Genomic DNA, 25,928 nt, shown 5'->3' on the forward strand with positions numbered 1-25,928 from the left:
TGGTGAGAATTAAATGAATGTGGCCCTTGCTGTGACCAAAGTTGCCCATCCCTGTCATAGACTATATATAAAAATGGGCAGCAGGCCTCAGCCTCCTCCGAATGAACAGGATGAAGGCCGAATATTCATGAGATGGGTGATGACAAATTCATTTTTTCTAGTCTGTGCAGTATAGGGGACGGCTGAAAGAGCAGTTTCCCGAAACACACATTTTACATAGAGATAAAATGAGTAAAATGATAACATGCTTGACAGTTTCGGCATCTGCCAAAGATGGGCCTAGCAGGAAGTTTAGAAACCACTGCACTGGAGTGTATTTGATAAGTTCTGTGAAGGTGCTCCTTGTTCTTTTGTCAGGTGAACGCCTGAGTTTTTAGAATTTTTAAGCCTGTTTAGTTTTTCATAAACGTCATGAGCCCTGAAGATGGCCAAATTACTCAACTGGGAATAAAAGATTGAATCCTTAGTTCAGTGAAAATGACTAAAATCAGGCGAAACTCAAAGTGATAAAAAAAAGTTTATGCGTTTTTCACAAAATCTCATTCGAGTCTAAGTAAAAAAAAAAAGTTATGTGGCAATCAAAATGCCAGGCACAAAGCACAAACATTTCCAGTACACTGTGTATCCGAGCAGTTTTCATTATATTAAGGAAACGCGAAGACTCTGCAGAGAGGATTTACAATTTTTATATCTACTCTTCAAAGAAACCACCAGAAGAATCTCAAAGATATTGACAGTTTTTTTTTCCGCTCTTTCTAAAAGTTGTTTTTTTTCCTTGTGATATTTTTTCTCCCCAAAGACTTCTTGTTGTTTAGCAAACTTAACTGTGGTTGCTTTTTTTTTTTGCATTTCAATTCACAAGTTTTGGCTCTCCCTGTTTTGTATGAGCACTGTACCAGCATCAACACACTACACGGTAACCTTGACAGGAGAGAAATGTTGAAATTCAAAAGTTCTTCTCAAACTATTTGAATGCAGACCTGAGTTCGGAGTCTTAAGAACAAGAAAATATTAGCTCACCCTTCAGCACGTGAAGAGAAGGGATGCAATTAAATGAGGTATGAAAGGCTTAGACTCCATCACCATAAACAACTATCTTAATCCTAGACGGTGTTGTTGTGTTTGCAGATGTGCACAGGAGGTCTTGGTTTTAATCATGTCAAATATTTCACAAAGGCTTACTGCGGTCTTTGGCTTTGACTTCCATTAAGTGAGCCCTGAAACCACGGGGGCAGAAAACAACAGAGCTCTGTGATCGATGTCGAGCTCTCCTGAACTAACATGACCTGAAGGTTGTCTTAGTGATTTTATACCAACTAAACAAAGAATCTCCTTAGTACTGCTTTGGAGAAGTGCTCTTTAATGGCCCATAAATACTATTATCAATCTGACTGTAGTGCTAATTAATGTGATGAGATTTAATTTCAGGAAATTAGCTTTGTCTTAATTAAATGAGGATGTTAAGGTGTGTTGAAACTCCTTCCGGATTGCTACATAATCTTTTGATGTCTTCGTATTTACAGCCGCTAATACTGTTAAAAATGAATCATAATTTTTAACTGCGTATTAAAGCGGAACTCTGAGCACTTCTTCATAGACGAAGAATTGATGATGGCGTTGGGAATATATTCACTGGACCCCATCAAGCTTTTACTAACTAGAGTTTTATGTTCTTTTATGAAACACAGCAATCAATATTATAAATCCATAAAGCCAGATTGTGTTGCTTTTTTGTTTTGCTTTTTTTATCGTCTTATTATTTGCTGTGCATACTGGAGCAACTTCACCGCCTTAGAGGCACTTCAGCTCGTGACACGGCTTCTGTGTCGAGCACTCGAGCATGATTGGTCAGGAGCCGACACCTCTGACAGCTTCTCATATGCCAGGTTGAGACAGGCTTGTCAGTAAGCTAATTGAGTGTCCTAAGGTTAATTTACTGCCATATGAATCCCATCAATAAGCAATTAAGAGGTGTGGAAACACAGAGGCACCCAGGCCAGCAGCTGAATCCCCCATCCACATCTTTAATCAATTAATTTCCGTGGCATGTCCGTCAAGGACTGCTTGATAGATATACATGTAAAGTGACATGAAGAAGGCAATGCTCCCTGCATGACCTCTCTCTCTCTCCGCCTTATCTGCCTTAAAAGCATGGCTGACATATTCAGAGAAAATCTATTGGGATGCTTAACAGATTTCACAGAGGTTTGTCTCTCAGATAAGAGCTGTTTAACCCTTTGAAAGCAGCCTTGGCCTTTTTTTAATATGACGTTGTTAAAATCTTAAATGAAAACTATTATAGTTATAGACTTCTTTTTGTTGCTACAGAAAGCTAAGGTTTCCATCTTTTACCTCTTTGTAGCCGTTTTCACATTTCACACTAGATAATTTCATCACATACAACATCAACAAAAGAGCAGAGATCAACATACTGGTGACCATGCAGCAGTTGAAGTATACAAACGTCACTCCCCCTTCTGTTGGCTCGAGATGAATTCTCCGGATAATATCCTGCAGAGTTCTCACATCAGCTCACTCGGACTTGCTGCAGAAAAATACTAGGGGTCTGGCAGGAGAAACTCCAGGTGAAGTCGGTGCAAAAAATTTGCCTGTTCACGTTCACACATACAGCTCCTCCTGGAAATATCAGGAGTTTTTCAAAAGATTTCTGCAAGTGTTGAAGCCCTATATGCTGTACATGTATTGACTCTATCTTTATGATGTTAACAATAATGGCTGTCACTTTTCTAAGTCCCCTTTGCCCTTCAGGCGTCGGGGCCAGGACCATGACTGAAAACTATGCATATTGACCCTCATTACCTTGTTGCTTAGGTTGTACAGGTTCTTGTGTTTTTAAACACAATCACCGGCATCATATTTAGGAAAAATAGCAGACTTTCAATGCTAAATCTTAAAGGGGAAAGCATGGTCCACGCCCACCCCCCTACCAAAAGACATGTAGATATGAAGAAACATGATTACCTCTGCATCGTATTTGCTGAATATGTGCAGGTTCCACTCACCAGTTCTGATATAAAGTCAAGTGGTTCATGTGCAGCTGGCCATCATCTGCTGCAGAGTCGTCATGTTAAAACTTGCTTTGTGAGATTCCCCTGAATCAGCCACATTGGCGCCTTGGAAGTATTCATATTTAAGCCTCCATATGAGGACTGGAGAACTGCATGTTGATCAGCTGATTTTCTCGGGGATGTTGGAGATTTCTATTCATTAACTGCTTCTCCTCTCTGTGCACCTCTGTAATGCTGTGAAGTCTACTTCACATGTTCTCCCTTTACGCTGTCATCACATACTCACTGGAATCCCAGCAAGAGAGATTCCCAGGGAGGGTTCGCTATATGATATGTATGAGATTTTCTACCTTATCAGCCTCATCCGACTCACATGAGCCCTGGGGACTTGTGAACATATTGTCCCAAACATCCAGTTACCATTTTAAGTGGATATGCTCTCAGCAGGTCCCTTTTTCTTTTGCAAAGATACAGTACACTGATAAAGCAGGTCTGCTTTGTTCTAGTTTGATTTATTTTAATGTGGGTACTATAACCTTTCACCTCTGCTGTCAGCAGGGATTTGTGATTGGGGGAGCTATAGAGGGCAGGAAAGTTTAAAGCATGTGCTCATCCTTTTTGAAGCAACAACTAATGAAACCTATAGAAAACTAGATACAATTGTAATACCTTCTACTAATGTACCATGCTAGCACAATTTATTCTATACATACAGAATATGAGAAAATATTTCTAAAAAGTAATAAATATGAGTAATCACTATGCATATCGTAGTTATCACAAAAAACATGTACTGAACAATACTTCACAGATATTGCACATATCCCCCATACTGTAGCTACAGCAAAACTTGTTAACACATAGATCCTTTCGTCTTCACTGAGAACAAAACTTGCAGAATGAAGATACATTTTATTAATTAAGTTGCTCTTCATACAACAAGTGTTGCTGGAGCTTTTTTGACCTCTTCAAGCCTTTCAATCTTCATGCACATTGATAGTTTGTGAAGTTGTGCCAGAAAATCTCAATCTGCTTCTTCATATAGGCCTCCATGTAAAAACGAGATGAAATCATATATTAACGTGCGCTGACGAAAGGGAAAGCAGATATTTTTTTACAGCAAAAAAAAATAGCTGAGAATGGCTTTTTTTAAATATCAAAGAATTGTTGTGGGATATATTGTCACAAAGATTTCACTTCTGTTCTCCACAGCACCTCCAAACAACATATCGGTGGTGGCAGAGAACACTCCAGCTCCATTCAGTCGATACCAGGCCCAGAATTTCACTCTCGTCTGCACTGCAAAAGGAGGGAAACCAGCCCCATCGGTGAGTTGTTCTTGAAGATGCATCCTGCTGTTTGTCCACAAGGGACCAGCCTTCACAGCAACACAGATCCCTGTTGTTAACAAAGGAAATGAAACCACGTTGCATGTTGCTGCCAGGGTTTTTTTTTCCTTCTTAAGATATCAGCACACAGACCACTTCTAGGGAAAAAAAAGGCTCTTTAAACAGGATTTCAAAAGACGCAAGACAACAACGAAATCCTTGATCTCAGAGCTTCCCGCGGTGCTATTTGCTTGAAAATGCTGCTGGATACAAGCTCTGCACACATTAGACCACAGACACACACACACACACACACAAGGATAGTGTATTCCTCTTGCAATTTAAAGTAGCTGTCAACAGTTCTGCTGTTCCGCTCATTAAAGCCTGACCTGTGATTGATTAGCAGCACTAATTTAGACATGCCATGTAGTCATTATAAAAGGTAGATCAAATTTAGGAAACAGACACATTAGTGTTATTGATTGTCACAAGCAAGGCAATTAATCTAATAGCAACGACATGACAGTGATGACTGCACACAGTACACATGCAGTTAAACACAAATGTGCACATGTATGCACAAAGGCAGGACAAATCACAGTCAGACCCACATCCACTTTTCTTTCTTGACTTTTTAAAGAGCGGAACAAGGTCTTGCATATATATCTGAAGCATGCACTCAGTGGCATATGAGCTCGCAGACGCTGTTTGAGAGCGGTCGCTCACTGTTTGTTCCCACCGGTTCATTAATCATCAACCATGTTTTGTGTGGAAATGGACTCCAGACCCTGAGCACACCTTTCTCCTGCAATTACGAGCCCACCGAGAGGTGAATTCAAGGTGAATATTATTTCCGTCTCTCGGGTACTTCCTGGATGATGGTGTGATGAGTGAGGGTCTCCCCCATTGTGATCTCACAGGGAGCCTTAAGCCATTAAAGTTGGCACTGCTGGATTAGTTTTTTCCAACACTTAATGGATAATGAGATATCTGAAGGGTTTCAGCTTGTCAGTACGACTGGACTGTCTCTGTGACAGTGGCCATGTCACATTGCTGATAATAAGCTTTGTCGGTGATTCTGTCAGGTTATGATCTAATTCACTGACCTGAGGTAAAGCAAAAGATGTGTGTAATGTTTGGAAACTAAAATGGTTTGGTTTAAGATATATTTAAAGGGGATATTGCCAACCAGATGCAAATAAGCTTTATGTACCGCAAAGACAGTTTGCGTACATTTACGACTTTAATCTCAAATTGTTATTTTTTTTGTGTAGTCTTTTCTAGTCGCCTTCATCTGGTTGTATTAATGTAGTGTTAAATTCAGGTGATATAGTTTGAAGTGCCTTTTCTTAGTTTGGGAGTGGTACCTTGGTCATGATATTTTGAATGACTTAATAACTCTGGACAAGCTTCCGTATTTCCCAAGTTTTGAGTCTTTCTGTGTTGCAAGTATCGAGGGGAATTTTCTTTTTCCAAAGGCTGTCAAGTGCTTAAAAGTAAAGTTTTTATCCATCTAAACACATTTAATTAGCATGAATACAGTTGGTTGACACACAGCTGCAAACTCAGTCGCAATTATTGAAAAAATATTTAGCTCGAAAGTTTTCTTTGTGTGAGAAGATGATATGATCACTTTAATTCTTTTTTTAACCTTTGAGATCCCGCTGCCTCCAGACAATACAACTGTTAAAGAAACATACAAAACGCTGATCTGACATCACCCAACATCTTCAGAATTGCGTCCATTTGTTTACAAAATTCCACCCATTCAGTTTTTTACCAGCGAAACAGAAAAAACGTTAGCCAGTAACGGCCCTGAACTCCACATGTGTGTTCTCAGTTATTCTGTTTGAAGTCGTGTGTTACTAAAGTGTGCTGAAGTCACCAAACTTCAAATTCTGCTTCTTTTTAAAAAAAAACCCATGAAGATGTAAGGTTCTTCACCCTGTTGGATGAAACAAAACCAAAAGGAGAGTCAGCTGTTAGTTAAGCATCCTTTGTTGAACCCCACTCTGTCCTGAGAAGAGGCTTCACTAGTGGGTGTAAGTGAAAACACCTGTGTTGGAGCACTGTGTGTGATGTCCCTAGTGCTCTTATAGCAGAGGTTGTTGTAAAAATGAAATTCTCTTTGTGAGTCACTGTGTGCACCAGAAAACTGTACGAGGAAATTAGCTTCTAAATCTAGACTTGGACTGAATCTAATTCCAGAGTTGCTTATTAGCTTTTTATTACACACAGGGAAACACAAACAGCGTTAATGCTGGGATGATGAGAGATATGAAGTCGTCAGGATCCAAGCAGAGTGAGAAAAGGAAACACTTTGATATTGGAAAGTTGTATCGCCTCTGTGGGGAGTTGATTGTTGCCTGTCACAGTTGCCAGGTACCGTCGGACTAAATCAAAACTCAGTAAACAAACTGTGACAGGTTTGCGTTGTTGATAGATTGTGGAGGTATATGGTCTCCCTCGGCTCTGGAGTTCTGAGATGCCATGATGTGGTCCCTAGTGTAAATCAGTAAAAGTAAATAGTTAATTTAAGCTGACAAGTGGGAAAGTATGAGAGATACAGTATGTACTCTGTATTATCATTCGTCTAAATTGTCAGAGAGATATCGTAGCAGGTTGGCTAACAAACTGTGTCGGAGTTAAATGATGTGAAATGATCAGAGGTGTGGACAGCAGACACACTCTGTACTCAAGAAGCACAAAAACCTGTTCATAATAACAAATTCTAAAGGACTGATTGAACTTCTTCACTGAAGGTTAAGTAAAAACATACTGACTTGTGCCAAGAGTAGAAAGGTTTTTAAAAAAGAGTCATCTGAAAGGGATTTTTTTCTGGCCATTCCCGACCAATCCAGACTAGATCACTTTGTTTCTGAAAAAAAACAAAAAAACAATATATCATTACAATGTACTGAACACAAAACGAAAAATACACTTAAAATACTTCACATTGGCATTGCTCTTTCTTGCAAATCAGATGTTTGGGGGATGTATTGTTGCACTGAATCTGCTCCAAATACTTCTGCAAAGTTGGTGTTTTGTTAAGTTCAGTGTGTACAATAATAATTCAGCATGAAGACGTGTTTTAATTTATAGCATTTATTTGCAGCTGTGAACGGACAGGTGAGTGGCTAAGCAGGGGGGCGAACTTCACACATACTGCATATACTGTGGACCAATCACAATCGGTCTTACTCAGCAACCAATAGGAATGCACCTTATACTAACTCGTAACTCAAACAATGTTTTAAGAAAAACTCTTCTGGAGTATGCTTTCAAAGGAAGTATTGGAACCTGTTTAGTTCTCACTTCTGATTAAATGTCGTGAGATTGCTAAAAAATATCCACAGCCTGACTTCTCCTGTCAGAGTTGATTATGTTCAAGAAAAGTACAGTTACTTGACTAAAATCGCACGCTGTTCTGAAGGGCCTAATTATTATATGGTCTACATAGAATTACAGTTGACTCCCATCGAGCTCTCAAAATGAGCGCAAATATCCCATTTAAACTGGGACCATTTGTTCTAATTGTGCTGTTGTCCACGGCCACGCTGCGTAACAAAACCTCATTAGCAGCTGTGTAAGCATTTGCTTGCATGTTGCTGCTTTGGCCCAGTTATGTGCCGGAACTTCAAACGGCTCCCTTTGCTTTTTCATGAAACTCATTTAGTCTTTTGTGGGAGCTGCTGCCCCGGGGCTTGTTGCAAAAATGAGCTGTTGTCAGCTCTATTTTCAATGTCACATCACGGCAAGCCTGTTTTCAATAGTGGCTCGTAACTTTACAGGGAAAACCGGTTTGATTTACTGATTCAACGTTTCAAAGCTAATATGACCGTTGCAGTGTTTCTCATTTCAAACGTCACCTTTTGTCCCTGACATGGCCAAAGTATGTTCCACTTGTAGATTTGTGAGATTAAATTAACGACAGCATTGCTTGATGAATTCTTTATTTTGGGGCCACTTGAGGGCAACAGAAACACGTTTAGCTAATCATTAACTTCTCACCTGTTAAACTGATTTGTTGAATGTTATGTCCAGCCTACAGGGGACACCAGCTGTAGCACAAAAGTCACCATCTCCTTCCTCACTCCCAAATGATTAATCACAATAACAACGCATTTACAGTCCTCACTCATCTATGTATTCTCAATATTCACAAAATGAATGGAACTTCAGGGAGAGCACCGGCAAAAATAATAAACGCAACATATAGTCACAATCTAAACTACCTTACCTCAACTAAAGGGAAGAAAAGAAAATACAGGCATCTTGAGTAACTCCCTTACAGGAAAAACAGGAGAAAAGATGAATCAAATGAAAAAGGCTACTCTCCCCTACAACATAACCAGGACTGAACAACATAAACAATATCTCAATTTAACACACAAAGTTTTTTTGGAGGTGAGAAAGAAGGAGAGCAGCCTTCAGCTTCTGCAGCTCCCTTTTGATAGATAGATCTTTATTGTCATTGCAGTTTATACATCCAAACTCTGTTGGAGCAATCCAATTGTAGCATATAAATATATGAAAAATATCAAATATGTACACATACACCAGCACACCCACACAAGCCAGGCACATCTCACCCATACCCACATACACATTCACACCCGTAAAAATTGTTAAAGAATGTAATGAATACTCTAAAGATAAAAAAAAAAATATAGGGAGCAATGAGGTTTAAACGGCAGTTATTGCATAAAGTCCACTATTGCACAGAGTCCGGGGGTGAGTTTTGTTTGTGTGTGTGTGTGTGTGTGTGTGTGTGTGTGTGTGTGTGTGTGTGTGTGCGTGTGTGTGTGCGTGCGTGCGTGAGAAGGCACGGTTGCCCCTGAGTTTCCGCTGAACTCGAGGGACCTGAGTGATCGTCCTGGGGTGTGTGGGATGGTGGAACACAACTTTTATACTCTGTCCGTCCCCCGTCCCCCCGTCCCCCCCACCAATTTTATCTTAGAAGAACTGAGCCCACATAACATGGAAAAAATTTGATACATTGCTGACTAAAATTGAACATCATCCTGTAGGTGTTCATGTTTAACATCATCATGAGTCATGCCTGGTTATATTTGACTTGCATTCTTTTATAGTGAAGTGTTACCAAAAGCATCTGCCTCGTGTTGCTGTTCACAAGATGAGAGGCACAAGTGGAAACGGAAATAGCAGGTGTGCAGCCAGTCAGCAAAACAATGAGCTGATCTCAACGTCTCAAAGTCTTAAAAGAAAATGTATTTTATAAGCTTACATATAAGTTTCTCTTTCCAAGCAGCGAGAAGTGTGCCCATCTCCTGCTGCTAGAAATCAACCAAACACCTCTTGTGTCAAGCACATGGCTGCTAAAAAGTGAAGAGAAATGGGTTTTTTTTAAGGAAGAACAAGAGCGGCTGATTATGCAGCACATCAGCCAGAACACCATTAAGTCATGGAAAAAAAAAACAAGCAAACAGTGAAGCTGCACAGTGTTTGCAAGAATGCGATTTTTATCTTTTGATTGCCATGTAATTCAAGTTTTTTTATGTGTTCACATGATTTAAAAACAGGCACTGTTAAGTGATAACAATGAATGGGTGAGAGTGTTTAAGAGAGGGGGAAAAATCTGCATGTACATGTCAGGCCCTCAGAACTTCGTTACACTTATTTAGCTATCGCAGCTCTACAGACAGAACAGGTAACTCTTTAAAGCCCTCACTCCACAATGTAAACATACATCCAAACATGCTGAAGAGCCATATTTTATTTTAGCGCGGCTGAGATTAAACTAAACTCACAGGACTATAGCCAGCACAGCCTTGCTTTATACTAATTAATACTTAAGGACCTTAAGCGCTTTAAACATCCAATTTGCAACAAAAGGAACTTATTTTTTTACATCTCTATCAGAGATCTAAGCTTTGTGTTTGCTTTGGTATTCATTTAGAGAAAATTCATATTTTCTCTGCTACAATGAAGAATCATTTTAGAGTCTGTTGTGGCCCTCGGCTAAACTTCACTAGGAGCCCCGACAACCAGCATTCATCACCATTGTGTTATAAATAAATTGAACAAAAAAAATGTGAAATGTAAACTTTTCATATAGTTTGAAATCGTTCCTAAAATTGATCCCATGTTTATTTTGATAACATGGCCTAAAACCAAGTTGACTCATACTGTAACTACTAGCTTGTTCATATGTTATTTCAACCTAGATAAGCTAATCAGTCAACTGCCGGTGACCTGCTTCTGACCCCCAAAGGTCCACACTAGACTTGGTCACGGCTAGCAGAGCTGTACACACTGCTGCTCTGCTAGCTAAGTTAACTAATGTTAAACTTCAACGAATAGGCACCTTAATGTCATGCTAGCAGAAGTTATGTTGTTCAAGTGTCTCCTCCACAAAGTTAAGGGTAAAGTTCATCATCTTCTCCACTTAACACTTTTTTCCTCTTCAGATGGATAACGTCTCTTCATTTTCCTTTAGTGACTATCATTAAAAAACGTTTTTTCTTGTTTTTTTTACAGGATGATACATGCACACTTAGTAGCACACTGTCAATGAGTGCTGTCAGATGGGGCCCCCTTAGGGAGCTCTCCTACTGTCATTCCAAACTTTGCAAATTCTGAGCCACTTTCTTTGGTGTAAAGTTTGTGAGCCCTCAGGGGCCCCCTGCTGGCCTGGGGCCCCAAGCACTTTGCCTGCCTTGCCTGTTGACAGGCAGCGCCTCTGCTTCTTTTATACATCCAGTGTTATATCAGGCTGCTCATGCTTGCTAAGGGTAAACATTTGAGCGTGTTGAAGTTCATCCATCACTGCTACCGTTGCACAGTTTACACTGAGAACAGTTTTAAAGCTTCTTCTTCTCATCCGTCGTCTGGCTCATCATGTTCTTTTTAATAGTCCTTCAAATTTCACATTATCATTGAATGAAAAATTTAATTGGAAATGGGCCATTTTTAAAAATCTGGTTGTGTTTTTGTTACAGCCTGTTCTTGTTTTATGTCATCTAAATTAAACCAATTATCTCTGATTTGTTCAGAGATTCAACAGGGCTACGTTTGCACTCAGTGTCACTTGTTTCCTCCCTGGCATTTGCATTTCATAGAGCTTAAAATAGTTAAATACTTTGATGGTAAAGGTTTTTACTTCACCTATGGAAACCGCTAACACAGCTTTAATGCAAACGGAAGAATGACACAGGCGGGACAGAAATATCACTCAAGACTGAATGATTAAGTCAAAACAAAACAAGTAGCATAAAATTGTAAAGCCTTGAGTCATAGTGGGGTTCTTAATGTAGCATTAATCATGCTGGTGTTTTGTTCCTTGTCAAATGTAGACATGTACACTGCTACATGATTAGAGGTGCTGTGATTTTTGAGAAACATGCATTTTCCACGGTCCTGCTGAGAGCTTCGGTATAATGGACTTCATGCTTTACACATGTCTCTGGTTTATCTAATTCTCTGCAGATGGCAATGACATAATAAGGTGCTTGTTTATGTGTTTCATCCTGACATCTTCGTATCATATAATATCATTTTACTTTGGTCACACAGAGGCTGAAGACAGAGTTGTAGTAGTAGTTTGGCAATTCTTTACTACTTAATAGCAACACACACAAAATGGATTTAACTGCTAGGTGCAGCACAAAGATTAACATTTAGCTTGCAAAGCTCCAGTATAAAGCCACTATTTGCTGAAAAAGTAGTCCATTGGCATAATACATTCATTGTACTACATATACCACATTTGCTTCCCTAGAAATATAGTCACACAAGTAGTAATAAAAGTTACAAGTGCTTTTGTACAGGTACATATATCAAGTTATGACTGAATAACAAACAGAACATTGAAAAGAAATTAGAGTCAGTGAATATGCATGCTGGTTCTACAAAAGTTAACTTTAATATATTATGGATTCACCATATTAATACATGATCATGCTATGTGCAATTTACTTAAACACGAATAAATTATGTTATCTTCCCAGCAGAATTTGGAGACACCCAACATGTCAATTTCCTGTAAAGTGCTCCTTTGAGAGAGTGCTGAATATAATAGACTGCATGTGCTAAAATTGTCGGGTATTATGTTTCAAGATCTTCCCACATGTGATGCCACTGAAGCGAACCGGTGAAATATCAATAATAGCTTCATTGCCACTCATGAGAACATCCTCAGAGCACAAGCGAGCTCTGATTGAAAAGAAGAAAGATAATGACGGTTAATAATAAGAAGGAAAGCTGATTAAGCCATGGACAGGATCTTTTGCTCTGCCCCGTTCCCCTTTTCTCCCGCTTCTGCTCTTTCACTGAACATTTCTGTCACCGTGAAAATGACGGCCTCGTCCTTTTGACACGACCATGATTAATCGCAGCAACATAAAGGTGTATTTGGACCCGTGCATGATTGTTATATTTTGAAAATTCTTTAAGATGTTGGTGAGGTGGAGGCAGCTTGGCAGAGTGCAGAGTGCAGGTGCTTACGTCCCTGTCTGTTCACTGGAAGAAAAAAAAAGAATAAATGCTCTTTGTGCAGTCTCGGCTTAATTGTGCCTCTGCTCTGGCATTCTTTATGAGCTATAGCTTAGAATTACATCCTTCTTTCAGAATGAAGTAAGTGGTTTGTGTCTGCTTTCATTGTCTGCACATATTGGACTATGAAGTGTTGGGGATTTACAATAGAGCTGTGATTGATATTCACTTTGCAGTAAAACTGTCCGTGTGAGAACAATACAGTAGCAAAGGCAAAACACTTAAAAAAAATTCCCTTAACATGAGACCAAGCTCTACTTTCCAAGTCCTGTAGCAGCAAAATATAGATCCTTACAAGCCAATGTGTTGATTAAAGACAATATTTCCATTTTGCCAACACTGCTGCATACTGCCTTACATGGGCCCGATTGTTAAAAGGTTAATGACTCACATTTGTAGTAGTATTTTTCATACAGGCCCACATAATCCTGCTCACTGTTATCCTGTTTTTATTTTATGTTTTTCCAAAAATAAAACTGGATAGGATTAACCTGACCCAGATTTCAGAATTTTGCCAGTGTTTTAAATGGGGCTTCACAATATATACTTTGTCCACAGGGGGCGCCAAAATCGCCAGAAATTTGGTGGAACATTTGGGAGGATGAATTCCTGTTACATCTACTTTGCCACTGATCAAAATACGTATAACATATATTTAAAAACTGTCTTGAAATACTGACTACTAAGTCAAATTGTTGTACTGCTTGACCACTGTAATAGTTTTCTTACATTTCTTTCTATGTAATCCATCCTGAATCCAGCCTTCTAATGGGATCGCATTGATAGTCCTGTGTTTTGTTTGATCAAAGTAATCCTAATCCTTATCAAAGTTTTGAACAACACAAACTAGAGGTTTGATTACCTGATCTGATACAATTTCCTTTCCAACATTTGATCCTATCGGAAAGCTTTAATCTCGTTGGATTATTCACACCTCACAATGGGAAACTATCCCTGTCTGACTGGAGGGCTTAGTGGGGGTCTCCGGAGGCAAGACATGACTTAAAAAGAATGATCTGGACACGTCAGATGCAGAAACAGAGTCTGACGCTTGACTTCTCTTTTATATCAATGCTACAATTCTCCAGATTTTTATAATTTTAACATAATAAAATGAGAAGACCAAACTGGCTGAACAAAATCATAATGAAGAAGCTCCATTACGTGCATGGAGATCGTACACATCGCATGATATGCAGTCTATGGTCATGTGCCAGTTGCTAGAGAAATATCATAACCACATCTGCTTACACCGACTTCACACAGAATTTTCACCTGAGGGATGGCTGGAAAATTTCAGGGTAAAGTGAGGGTGAAAAATGTGTCTGTGACCTGAACATTTCAGGTTTTCTGGACTTTTGTGAATGGGTGACCGAACAATAAATAACTGATTACTTGAATTGAGTTTTGTCACTTGTTACAACATTTAAAAAATCTTGTTTTTTCACTCCATTGCTTTATTTTGTGCTAACCCCCAACACTGTTTAGGAATAGGAATATTTCACTCAAAATGTGTCGTTCTGTGGTTGTCTGTGGGCCAGAATCGATCACAAAATCTGCACCTTCTCTGGTGGCTTTAGCTAATTTCATAATGATCCTTACTACCTGAAGACAAGCAGCAGAAGTTTAGTGACAACGTGCCAATACTTAGGTTTGACTTCTAGGTGAACTGAATATGTAAGAGTAGTCTTACATGTCACTGTTAATAACACAGGATTTAACTTTGCTGGACAAGACCATTTCAACAACTTTTTGGTTCATGAATTAGGGAGGCACGTTTGACCCCCAAAGTCCAGTTCATTACACGGCACACTTCCTTGGCCGTGGCATGTTTGGAAGAGCTGTCCTTCAGGATGGTACAGTTCATGCACGAGCACAAGCACAAGCACCGATAAACGACATGGACATGAAGTATAATTGATCACAGCCTTTCATTATTGAGAAATCAAAGAGTGTTATGAATGTATCTGACCAAAATGACTCTTAATAAGCCACAGAGTCAGTAAATGCTCTCATATTCTCCGTGTTGTTCTCTGATGAGTGGACGCAGACTCCACTTTTTTTTGTTTTTTGGACTCCGTCATGTCTTGTAAACTATAAGCACCCTTCCGAACGTGTTGTATTACACCATTATGAAGAAGAGGTAACCGTGCTCCGGCCCAATTAGTCCTGGAGCAGAGTGAGTGCAGGCCAGCTGGGGAATAGGGAGGGGGGGGCAATCGTGCTTCAGCACAGTACAGAGGAACTTTGCCTAGTGTGAGTGCACCCTAAGAGTACACCTACTTCTCCAGGCACCACTACAGAACTGGTTAAAAGGGGTGAATTAGGGATACATCAGGGATAAGTCTTTTTTTCACAATGACCCGATTTATTTTGTATCAATACAAAGAAAAGTCACACAAAATTGAACTTTTTAAAAGCAGCACCAAAACAAAAATGTAGCTTTATCCAATGCAACCTTTTATTGCAGACGTGTATCACAGAGAGAGACACCCCCTATGTTTGTTTGGCAGATTTACAATCACTTGAGGAAAAATGAATCGGTGTTTGCTCTTCTCTTAAGACAATCTGAAAGAAGTGATGTGTTTTCTGTTATCTCTGCCTGTCAGACAAAGCAATAAATTAAATATGTTTTAACTAAATGAATAGGTAGCTTGAAGTAATTCAGATAAAATTTACAGTGATGACAGATGTCTTTGTAATCATTCTTGGATTTTAAGATGAAGCGTGATGTAAGCGTTGAAATGAACATTTACACACAAACAGGGCCGTGGTGGCTCCGTTTGTGCAGGCACGTTAGTCTGAAACAAGACCTTGTCACACGCCTCCCTCTCCTCTCTCATTTGGCGGCCGCGTGTTGTCCTGAACATTCAGAAATGTCATCAAAACACTTTTCAACACTTTCACAAGATGTCACATTTTGGCCTTGGAGAACTGAATTCCGCCAAGAAAAAAGAATTTGAGTCCCTCGTCACGATTTGTCAGCGAGAGGTGTCTCTCTTTGGCATTTTTAAGCCTGATTTTTGAATATAATTGTTCACATTTTCTAAATTATAAAACCAGTCATAGTCAGGGCTCGATCAAAGAAAACTCTTTAAGCTGATTGACATTCAATTAAAAGCCTTCACCGCTCATGCACAAGGACAGCAACATTTTAAAGTCTTTCAAGGTAAAAATGCTCAAAGACGATGAGCTGCGACAAAGAGAAAGAGTGGTCGCTATTCATACCCTTACCTCTTTGGACAACGCTTTACAGGATATTTATTTTTGACCTTGTTAGCCTGAAGTTCCCACACAGACAGACGTATTCACTGCTGATTGTATAAGTGGATTTTGTTGCAATTATTATTATTATTATTAGGGGTAGGTTTAGGTTTAAAGTGTGAGAAAGGTGGATAATAATAATTCTAACTAACTAAGTAAGATTCAATCAAATGTAGTAAAACATGATTATTGGTAATGATATAATGATAGTGGAAAATATAAGGATTTTGACCTACACAGGATAGCACTAATTTAAAATATATCAGTCTACTTTCATGGACTCTTAGGGCGCACTCACACTAGGCAATCTGTACTGTGCATACACAGAGTTCAGCCCTAAAGTCCAGTTCATTAGATTAGTGTGGGTGCTCGGATCCGTGCTCAAGCATGGGGTACACTTCCTTGGTCCTGGCACGCTTGGAAGAGGTGTGCTTTGGCATGGTACAGTTCATGCAAGAGCACAAGCATGGGTACACACTGTAGACAGCCTCCTTTATAAAGAAGTCCCAGATTGTTCTGTCTGTTTCTGACTAAAATGACTCAAAATAAGCCACATAGTCTGTAAAGTATAACTGTTATGTTCTCTGTGTTGTTCTCCGGTGTGACCGAGCATCCTTTTTACTTATTTATTTTTTGGAGTCAGCCTGTCTTGTAAACTAAGCCTGCTTCACAATCACGTAAAGCCATACATGTGTTGTATAACGACGTCATGTACAAGAGGTAACCATGCTCAGGCCCTATATCATCTTACCTACAGAAAGACAAAAGCCCCCCCAAAAAAATCAACTGAAACTCCAACTTCCAGACATACATCCTGTTACGCTGCTCTGACAGGATAGTCAGACATCTTTGCTTACTTTGATTTCTGTGTAAACCTCAGAAACACCTCTATGTGTGGGTAACACTGCAAAGCTCTGACCTGCTGTGAGGTGTATCACTCTGCAGGAAGTATTATAAACTAGTGTCAGACTCCTGTAGTAAACAGACACACACACACACAAAAAAAAAAAAAAAAACAGACTCCACAATGACTCCACAATTTGGTAATTTCAAAAACACCCTCTGGCTAACAAGTACCCCTATCTGGGCATTAGTGCACTACACAAAATTACAAATTAAAATTAAAGAGTTCAGACAAATCGTCTGAAAGTATAATTTATTTCTTTGCCAACAGTATTTTAATTTACTCCTTTCATGCAAAGAGTAGCAGAACTGCAGGATAACGACATAAACACTTCACTGTCCTCTGCAGCTACCTGTTGTCCCATGTGTCTTGGATGAAACATTAATTGATTTATTTTCTTGTACTTCAATCGGACAGGTGGCAAAGAGACTTATTTAATCCTGCTAGTATCACTTTAAATAGCTAACCTGTAATGTGCTGGAGGTAACAGTTCAAATAAAGGTTTTAATTCTGACTCGTTTGGAGTGTATGCAGCACAGGCTTATGTTAAGTCATGTAGCTGTTTAATCAATATTTCTTCAATGCCCATAAATTACCTCATCTGTTAATGTTTATACAAACAAATCAGTTATCCGGGCTTACAGAATTCCTTCCCTATTATAACAGATTAATTGCCAACACAGGTGTTATTGTGTACCCACACCATTTTGTCCAACAAAAGCAACAGAACAGGTGCATGGATCGCTCTAATCCACACTGCTCTCCCTCCACCTGCTGAGATAATTAATGAGGTGTTTTAATGCACGGTGAAAAAGCTTCTTCTCGTGGAGAGTGGTTGAGTAGCTGTAGGTGTTAGCAGCAGCAGCAGCAGCAGTGGGGTGTAGCAGTATTTTCTGGATGTAAGGTTAATGTGTCCCATTGTGCTATTGGATTTGAAACTCTGGCTCAACAGGGCACATTAGGTGAACTGGGAAAAGGGGTGATGGGTATTGAAGGCTCCCACATGGCAAAAATCAAAAGAGGAAAATGTGTTAATTTCTGGCGCCACATTTGTAAAATTGGCTGCTGGGATAAAATCAATGCACTTGTTTGGGTGAAAGCATTTGCAGCCTGTGAGATGCGCCTTGGTAAAAATGCATAAATTACATCGAGGTTGACTTGGCTTAAGAAGCATTTCTTAAGGCTTTGTGGGCGTGGCCAATCTCATTGATGGCTGATCTGAAGAGAAACACCATCTGAGGAGTAGGCAGAAGCCCAGCATGCTTTCTTGCCCATTTCACAGTAAGCAGTTAGCATACTCACACAACATTAGCCTATAGATGAGCCAATGTTCTCAAAGCCCTGAATGAAATGCTGATCAATGGCTGTGTAGCGTTAGTTATTGAACTTTCTCCATTAACATTCAACACCAGCAACCTCCCCCCCCCCCCCAACAGATCATCCACAAACCATGATCTATGCTCAGCACCTGTTGCTGTCAATACTTGGCCCACAACATCTGTGTGCACCGCGTCCTGTCCGTGCTACGCATTTCTGGCGCTTATTGCGTCCTCTCTATTAAATGCCTCTGACAGCCTCTCTGCATTTTCAACCGAGGCGCTTCCAGAACACGTCAACTTAAGCAGAGCAGATCAACCTGGTCAGAAAGTCAGACACAGTGAGCATCAAGTCAATTTCAAAATAAAACACAAATGTGCAAATTCCGGAACGTATATCCCATCCATAGACTGTATAAAACATGGTTTTACAACAACTCAGTGGTTTAGATGCACTTTTGAAGCCCAACAATGGTGGTCACCATATTTAAACAGCTTTCACAACCAAACCTTTGGTTAACCCATTATGAGGCAAAGAGGTGCAACTGAGGTGGACCGTAAACCTCCTGACAAACAGCTAAAACACGCATTTTAATATGGACACAGACCCAATATTCCAAAACGAGTAGACTGTTACTGACCTGGGTTTTTAATTGGTTTAAAAACTACTACTATATAGGGCTTGCAGTCATATAACTAATTTCATATTTGAGCTGTTGAGTGGGCTATGGTCTGGATATAGCTGTAATAGCTCTCCTGTATTGTCCTTATGATGGGCAGGTGTCCAGAGAGGCACATAGCAGACACATGCTGAGCCTTACATGTCTCCTATCTAACTCCAAATGCATAAAAATGATGATAATGGAGTGTACTGACTTCACTTTTCTACCACATGCTTATATCAAACTCACTCACCCTTTGGGGGATTATTAATTTGTTGACAATTTCTCATATTTGCCTTGGTCCTAATTACGCTGTGGTTGTAATTGCTGGAATAGTATTTTTTTTCTAAGAACCAGTTGCACTGATGTGAGGTTTTAAAACTTCTTTATACACAAGGACAATTTATTATCAGATGTCACTTCCATTTCCAGCATTTGAGGTTGTTTTTCTCCAATGAAAGGTCTTATTGAATGTAATGAAAGTCCAATTAAAAACAAGGACAGCTGTGCATCAACCACTGTTGTCACCTACCAAAAATAAAATCAATCAACCAAGAAATAGTCTAAAAGAAAACCGACCTGTGTACTATAAGGGTTGCACAGGTAGATGGGGCCATAAGGCAGTTTAGGGTTAACAGGAGGAGCCGCAGGTTAGACATGTGGACAGGTAGTTGAATATTTACTGTTGTGTCCAACAACCAGCCCTGCTGAACGCCTTTGGACGAGGTCACCTTTGTGTGTGTGATGATGTGTAGCAGCCCGCTCCATTGGCAGGCATTAGTTCGTTTTTAACATTGGCTATAAATACTTATACATGATACAACCCGGCGGCACAACACAGCTTGTTATCTAATGATGTTACATCTGTCTTTGCAAACATAACCTCATCAACAGACAGCTCCCATTCATCAGGGTTCAAAAGAAAGTTTATAAAGTTTAAGTGAATGGAACGCAGAGGGGAATTAAAAGTCATGTTATTGTAAAAATAATATATATTATTTTCATTTAAAACAAATTTCAAAGTGCTACAGAATTTAGAAAACATGATCATAAATATAATAATCATGAAATATCTTTCAAACCAAGTGTTTAATAAACTTCTTTTTCCAGCATCACCTTGGTTTTGTTTCTCGTCTTGTTCCTTCCAACAATGAGCTCCTTCCCAGCACATTGTTTAAACTTCCGAGGACTTCTTCAATGCTGTTGAAGTGTTGAAAGAATCAAGTTTCATAGAGAGGGCTCGAGAGTGTGAAGCTGTATTGTGGTCCAGGGATTAAAGGTTTAATCGCTTTGGTTATTTGCTTTTATTCCTCAAGAGCTCTGCCTTTTCCTTTCTTGTTTACCCCCATTAATGCTGTTTACCCACTTCAAATCTCAGCCTTAGATGGGGCACCAAATCAAAGTGCACTTTAACCTTGTTTATGTTAAAGCCCCATAAAATACACTGAAATACAATGTTTAATAAAATGACTCTCTGATCTCGACGCAAATTGATTTTAGATTTTATGTGCTGGGAATTAAGATTTATTTTCTCAACTGGGCGGTAGCGGTTGAGCTCTATATATTAATAATGAAAATAATGTTACATGTGTTAAATAGATGACAATAAATAGGACAATAAAAATAGTATACTAAAAGAATACACTTAAAAAAGTGTACTATTTAGGGGATCAAAAAGAGGTCAAAGAATAATCTTGCTGCAGGGTTTTCTAGGGTATTAAGAACATGCTAGCAAAGACCCAGAAGATCTGGTCACCCCTTGGTTTTAATCTAGATCTTTGCCTTTAAGAGGGACCCACCAGAGGATCTCAGGTTACACTAGGCTTCATATGGATTAAACAATTATTGATGCACGCACAGGGCTGTCCAATCTGAGCTTTGAAAAGTGAAAACGTATGTCTCCTTTGGGGTGTCGTGGGTTTTGTGGTGTCCTGATTTTTAGCATGAGTAGAGTGAGATACAGTTTTACAGACTTGATGTGCAAAGGTGATGCTGAGATTTCTGCTTGATTGAACGGGGGTTGTGCTGTGACTGTGTGTAAAGAAAGCCAAGTTGTTACTTTGCCGTTTGTTTTGTTTTAGAGTTCCTAAAAAATGTAAGAGCAGTAATATATTGATTTAGTTTCACTCTTTTTTTGTCCTCTCTGTCTACTTTCCCCTCTATTTCCATGCTCTCAGGTGTACTTTAAGCGTGATGGTGAGCTGATCGAGGTCATCTCCTACACTCAGACCTCTACCCCTGAGCAGGGAGGGGGTTCAGCCGGGGTGAGAGGAGCCAGGCCGCTCATCAGCAGGGACCTGGACGACACTAAACTGCAGCGCTCCCTCTCCCTCCTGGACCCTGAGGGGCGGTCGGCTCGTCTGAACACAGAGAGCCCAAAGCGAGAGAGCCCACAGCGCATCCACACTCAGGGCCAGCAGGCCCACGAACCCAGTCCGGCAACGGAGGTCATCCCAGAGACTGTGGTGAGCCGAGAGTTCCCCCGCTGGGTGCGCAACACGGACCCACTCTACTACTTTAGCCACACTAACATCCCTCAGAGCGACGGCTCTGTGGTGGTGCAGGCCCGACTCACTTGGACCCTCAACCCTCAGCTGGATAATGACGCCCTGTTCAGCTGTGAAGTCAAGCACCCAGCACTGTCCATGCCCATGCAGACAGAGGTCACCCTGTGTAAGTAGGATGCAGACTGAATCATTGTTTTTGCATGCTCTCCTCATTCTCCTACCCATCTTTTTCTGTTCATCTCACTGGAATAAACATAAAAAACGGTGTTATTCAAGGTGCTGATACATTTGTATTCATCAGGGAGAGAAAATATCTGCAGGATTACACACTGGATCTTTGAGGGATTCTATTTTGAAATGCATCAGAGTAATGGATTAGGAGTTACACTGTCATATATGTAAATGGTACGGAGCGTGTAAAATTGTCCATGTGCTGTTCAACAACTTCTGGGGATGCATTTTATAAGGCAGAATGCAAAAGCAATACATTTGCATTGAATGGTGACAGAGATGAAAATGAAAGAAGTGAAAGAAAAGAAAGATCTCAGGATCATTAGACAGCTTAAATTAATTCTACAGAAAATAAATGTATACCAGGCGACAATTGTTTACAAGAAATTATATGTGTTAAACTTGGAATCACACTTGAATAACTGCACTAAATTACATTCCTTTGCAAGCTAATGATATAGATATCCACATACACACTAGATGTGTGATGGCTTCTATTTTGTGACACAACCCCATAATGGATAAAAACTAAAAACCATGAATATACTTCTAATATTGTACATTTTATACCTGTACTGTGCAGCTATGGTCATGTTAGTATCTCTGACAAATAGGTAACCCTGATTTTCCCTTGTGTAATATGTCATAACCTAGATCTTTTCACATTAGAGGCTGCCAAATGAGAATCGCAGATATGAATGTTTCAAAAATTAATAATATTTATTTAAATATAAGCAGTTTCTGTGAATTCAGCTCATGCATTATTTCAAGATCTATGATCTTTGCGATTAATAGATGAGGTTTTCAAAAGAATACATCACAGATATCATTAGTGGACAATATTATCGTCTGTGACGAAGCATATCTCCCTGAATCCTCTCTGTAAACTGTTGAGGAAATTTGTAAGAACAGGAGACTCAGATGGAAGAAGTTGAAGAAGTTTATATAATACTTGTGAGGAGAAATGAATTTACAGCACACGTGTGATACAGTGTCTTGCCAAGCCAGCTCTCCCAGACTGTCCCATTGGCTTTGTAAATATGTCCTAAAGATAATACTAAAGTCAGGGCCATATTACTTATACCTATTCTATGTAAACTTGAATGTGATGTCTAAGACAATTGGGAGCAGACACTACGTCTACCAAACGATCCAGATATGAGTGGATACACAAAGTGACCTTGGTTGGCACGGTCACAGCTAACCCTATCAGCTATGACTGTTGTCGGAGAAAGGGAATAAGCTAAATCATGTCTGTACAGCTAGAGAGATAATTATTCCATCACAAAAACATCATGGATACCTTACAGATCCTAAACGTATGCAGAGACATCATTGAATCATTCGAGATGCTGGCCCCCTGCTGTGCAGTGTTTTTTTAGGATTACAAATAGAACATCTACGGGATGCATGTGAACTGGCTACCCAAGCAAAGACAATATGTGAGCGCTCGACCGAGTGATCCGTCCTATGACGAAGACGGGTTCCATTACACAGGCTAGTTTTGGCATAGAAGTGTGAAGCACCATTTCCCACCACCTACACACTAACGGAAGAGTATTTTTAAATACTGGTGCCGTGGCGTCACATAGAGCTTGCAGGGCATATGGCCGGGCTGGATGATGGCTGATTTCTGGGATTTGCTCCAGCAGTGACAGTTGGCGTCCTACGTCACCACCTTTTGATTAGGGCAGCATGCAGCGTGATGGACATAACACAGACTCTCTCTCTCTCTGTCTCTCTCTCTCTCTCTCTCTCTCTCTCTCTCTCTCTCTGATGTGAGGGTGAGGGGCCACACATTTGAAATCAGCCACAGTCCCATGAGACCCTCACATCAGACTTGACTTCTGTTACCTTGCAAGAAAGGAAGTGTTGTGAAATAAACACGGTCTGCAGAAATACAGCGTGCATCAGGTGTGCTTTGATTCAAAGCCAAGACATCAACAGGTCTGCCCAGCTGCACGACAGACTCAAGCAGTTGAAGGGAAACTGTCATATTTTCAGGGTGACTGGTTTCATTGAAAACATGAAGCTGGGGGAGGCATGCAACCACATTTGAAAAGCCTGACTGACTGCTGGATCGCTCTGTTGGGGTGAATCCAGTGCTGTGTCATAAAGCTGCCCCGGACTAAAGATGTTCCTTGTTTAGCAGTTATTATTTCAAGCCAATAGTCGTGAGTCGTTACAAATTTATCATTTTAATTTCATTATCCAGAGATATATTTCTTCCAGGGCAGAAAAGGGAAGTTATTAGTTATCGTATTGACACCATGCTACAATTAAAAAGCTGTAAAGATCCCCCACAATGTAAGTTTAACAACATGTGCATGAAGCAAGCTGCCAAAAGAGATGCTTACGGTAACTTACTTTTTTTTTTTTTTTTAAATGTGTGTGTTGACAAAACAGCAAAGAGACTAAACATTATTTAAACACAGTGCCATCCCTCCAAAGCTTTGGTCCTTTGAACTGTGATTGGAATACTGCTGGTTTCTTTAGGATGATTCAGCTACACAGCAAATACTCAACCCTAAGTTCATGTATTTATCTAACTCCCATGACACAGATATCACTTTACTACTATCACTATCAATACACATATTTCAAGCCTCATTGGCCTGACAAATCCAGATGCACATCTTGTTTCAAAATATAAAAAGTAAATAATAAGGCCTTGATTTCTAATAATATGTTTTAAAAAGGCCAATGGGGCAAGCAAAATGTGCTTTTCTGAGTGTCTTGAAATTAGATATATTAACTAAATTTGTATTTCAGGCCAGTGCCCAAAGCCTCTAACAACGTTCTTTATGATCTAATGTATAACTTTACTCCGTCATGCTCGTGGTTGCTGTTCCTGGCTGCACATCCACCCGTAAAGATGGCCGCTTGTAATGCGGTTGATTTAGCGAAACAGTGGTCGGCTCATTCCAATGTTCCATTGCACCTTTACCTCAATCCTGCCGGGACATACTTTCATTCAGACTTCATATTACTCGAGGTTTGGAAGGAAAAAGTCAGAATAATGTTGGGCTAAACAGATAATATCAGTGTTGTTCACACATGCAGCCCACTGACAGTGTCATGAATTGAGTGCAGCTCATGTATGAAAAGGGGTTATTCAATATTCAGAGACAGACGGCTCGACCGAAGCAGGCAGATAAGATTGATTAATAAATGTGGAACTGAGCTGGCGGTAAACACAGATACAAACAACATACTAGGTCCACATTTTTTGTATTTGCATGCCCAGGAATAGCGACAAAAACACACACAGACATTTACATAGACATGTGAATCCATCCACAAACAATCCTTCAAGTAGACACACGGTGACACAGACACACGCACTCGCAGATCACAGACAGCTTCCTGAAACTGAGCAGCTGCTCTTTGATAATCACGATCTGGCAAAATGAATGAGGAGTGAGGCAACCTGGCTCTCTTCTCACAGACGTACACTACACTGTGTAAAATAAAATAATTTCACCACTCGCCGCAGAGTGTTAAATAATAAACTCATAATGAGCTCATCTGAATGCAAAGCAACACACTTTTTTAAATTATTAAGCCCTACTATGTTCATGAATACGGCCTAGGAAAAAAATAGACCAGGTGCTTTTTTAGACTCACGGCGGAGGCACGGCGCCAGCTTCAAGGTGCATTTGTATGGCGAGCACGGAGCCATTCATGAATATTCATTAAGTGTAATGTAACATTGGTCGATTGTCAGACTGTCGCTCCGTCTCATGTGGCAATATTAAATCTCTGAAAGATTTATTACTTATGGGCACTGGAAAGCCCTCCTTTTCATTTCCTGACCAAACACACCTGAGAAAAAAAAAGAGAGTGTGTGTGTGTGTGTGTGTGTGTGTACACAGTAAAACAGATCCTGAGTGCAATTATCCAGTTAGAGCTGTGTTATATAAATGAACAGGGGAATGAAGGGGATGGATATCATTATGTGAGCTGTTTTGACACAGTCACATTCAATTAGACGTATCAAATAAGCTGAACCGCTCTAAGAAATCTATGTGCCGTTTAATCTATATTACGAGCCAAATAAAATTCCTCCTGCATTAACTCCTGCCCTGAATGACAGCCCTTTCACTTTTATATACTATTTCATTCCAAAAAAGGATCAAGCCCGGAGCAGGTCAGCGAATGTCTTGAATTTTA

At 39.9% G+C, this 25,928-nt stretch overlaps 1 protein-coding gene across 2 annotated transcripts in view; it reads left to right on the plus strand.

Annotated features, from left to right (window-relative positions):
• Nucleotides 1-25,928, plus strand: part of igsf21a (immunoglobin superfamily, member 21a) — a 244,804-nt gene that overhangs the window by 195,596 nt on the left and 23,280 nt on the right. For both annotated transcript variants that reach the window (XM_020633082.3, XM_020633083.2), the window contains exons 5-6: nt 4,242-4,357; nt 21,195-21,690. In XM_020633082.3, the coding sequence (XP_020488738.1) occupies nt 4,242-4,357; nt 21,195-21,690 (612 nt within the window). The remainder of the gene's footprint in view (nt 1-4,241; nt 4,358-21,194; nt 21,691-25,928) is intronic.

This window comes from Labrus bergylta, chromosome 5, assembly GCF_963930695.1.
Source record: "Labrus bergylta chromosome 5, fLabBer1.1, whole genome shotgun sequence".
NCBI lineage: Eukaryota > Metazoa > Chordata > Actinopteri > Labriformes > Labridae > Labrus > Labrus bergylta.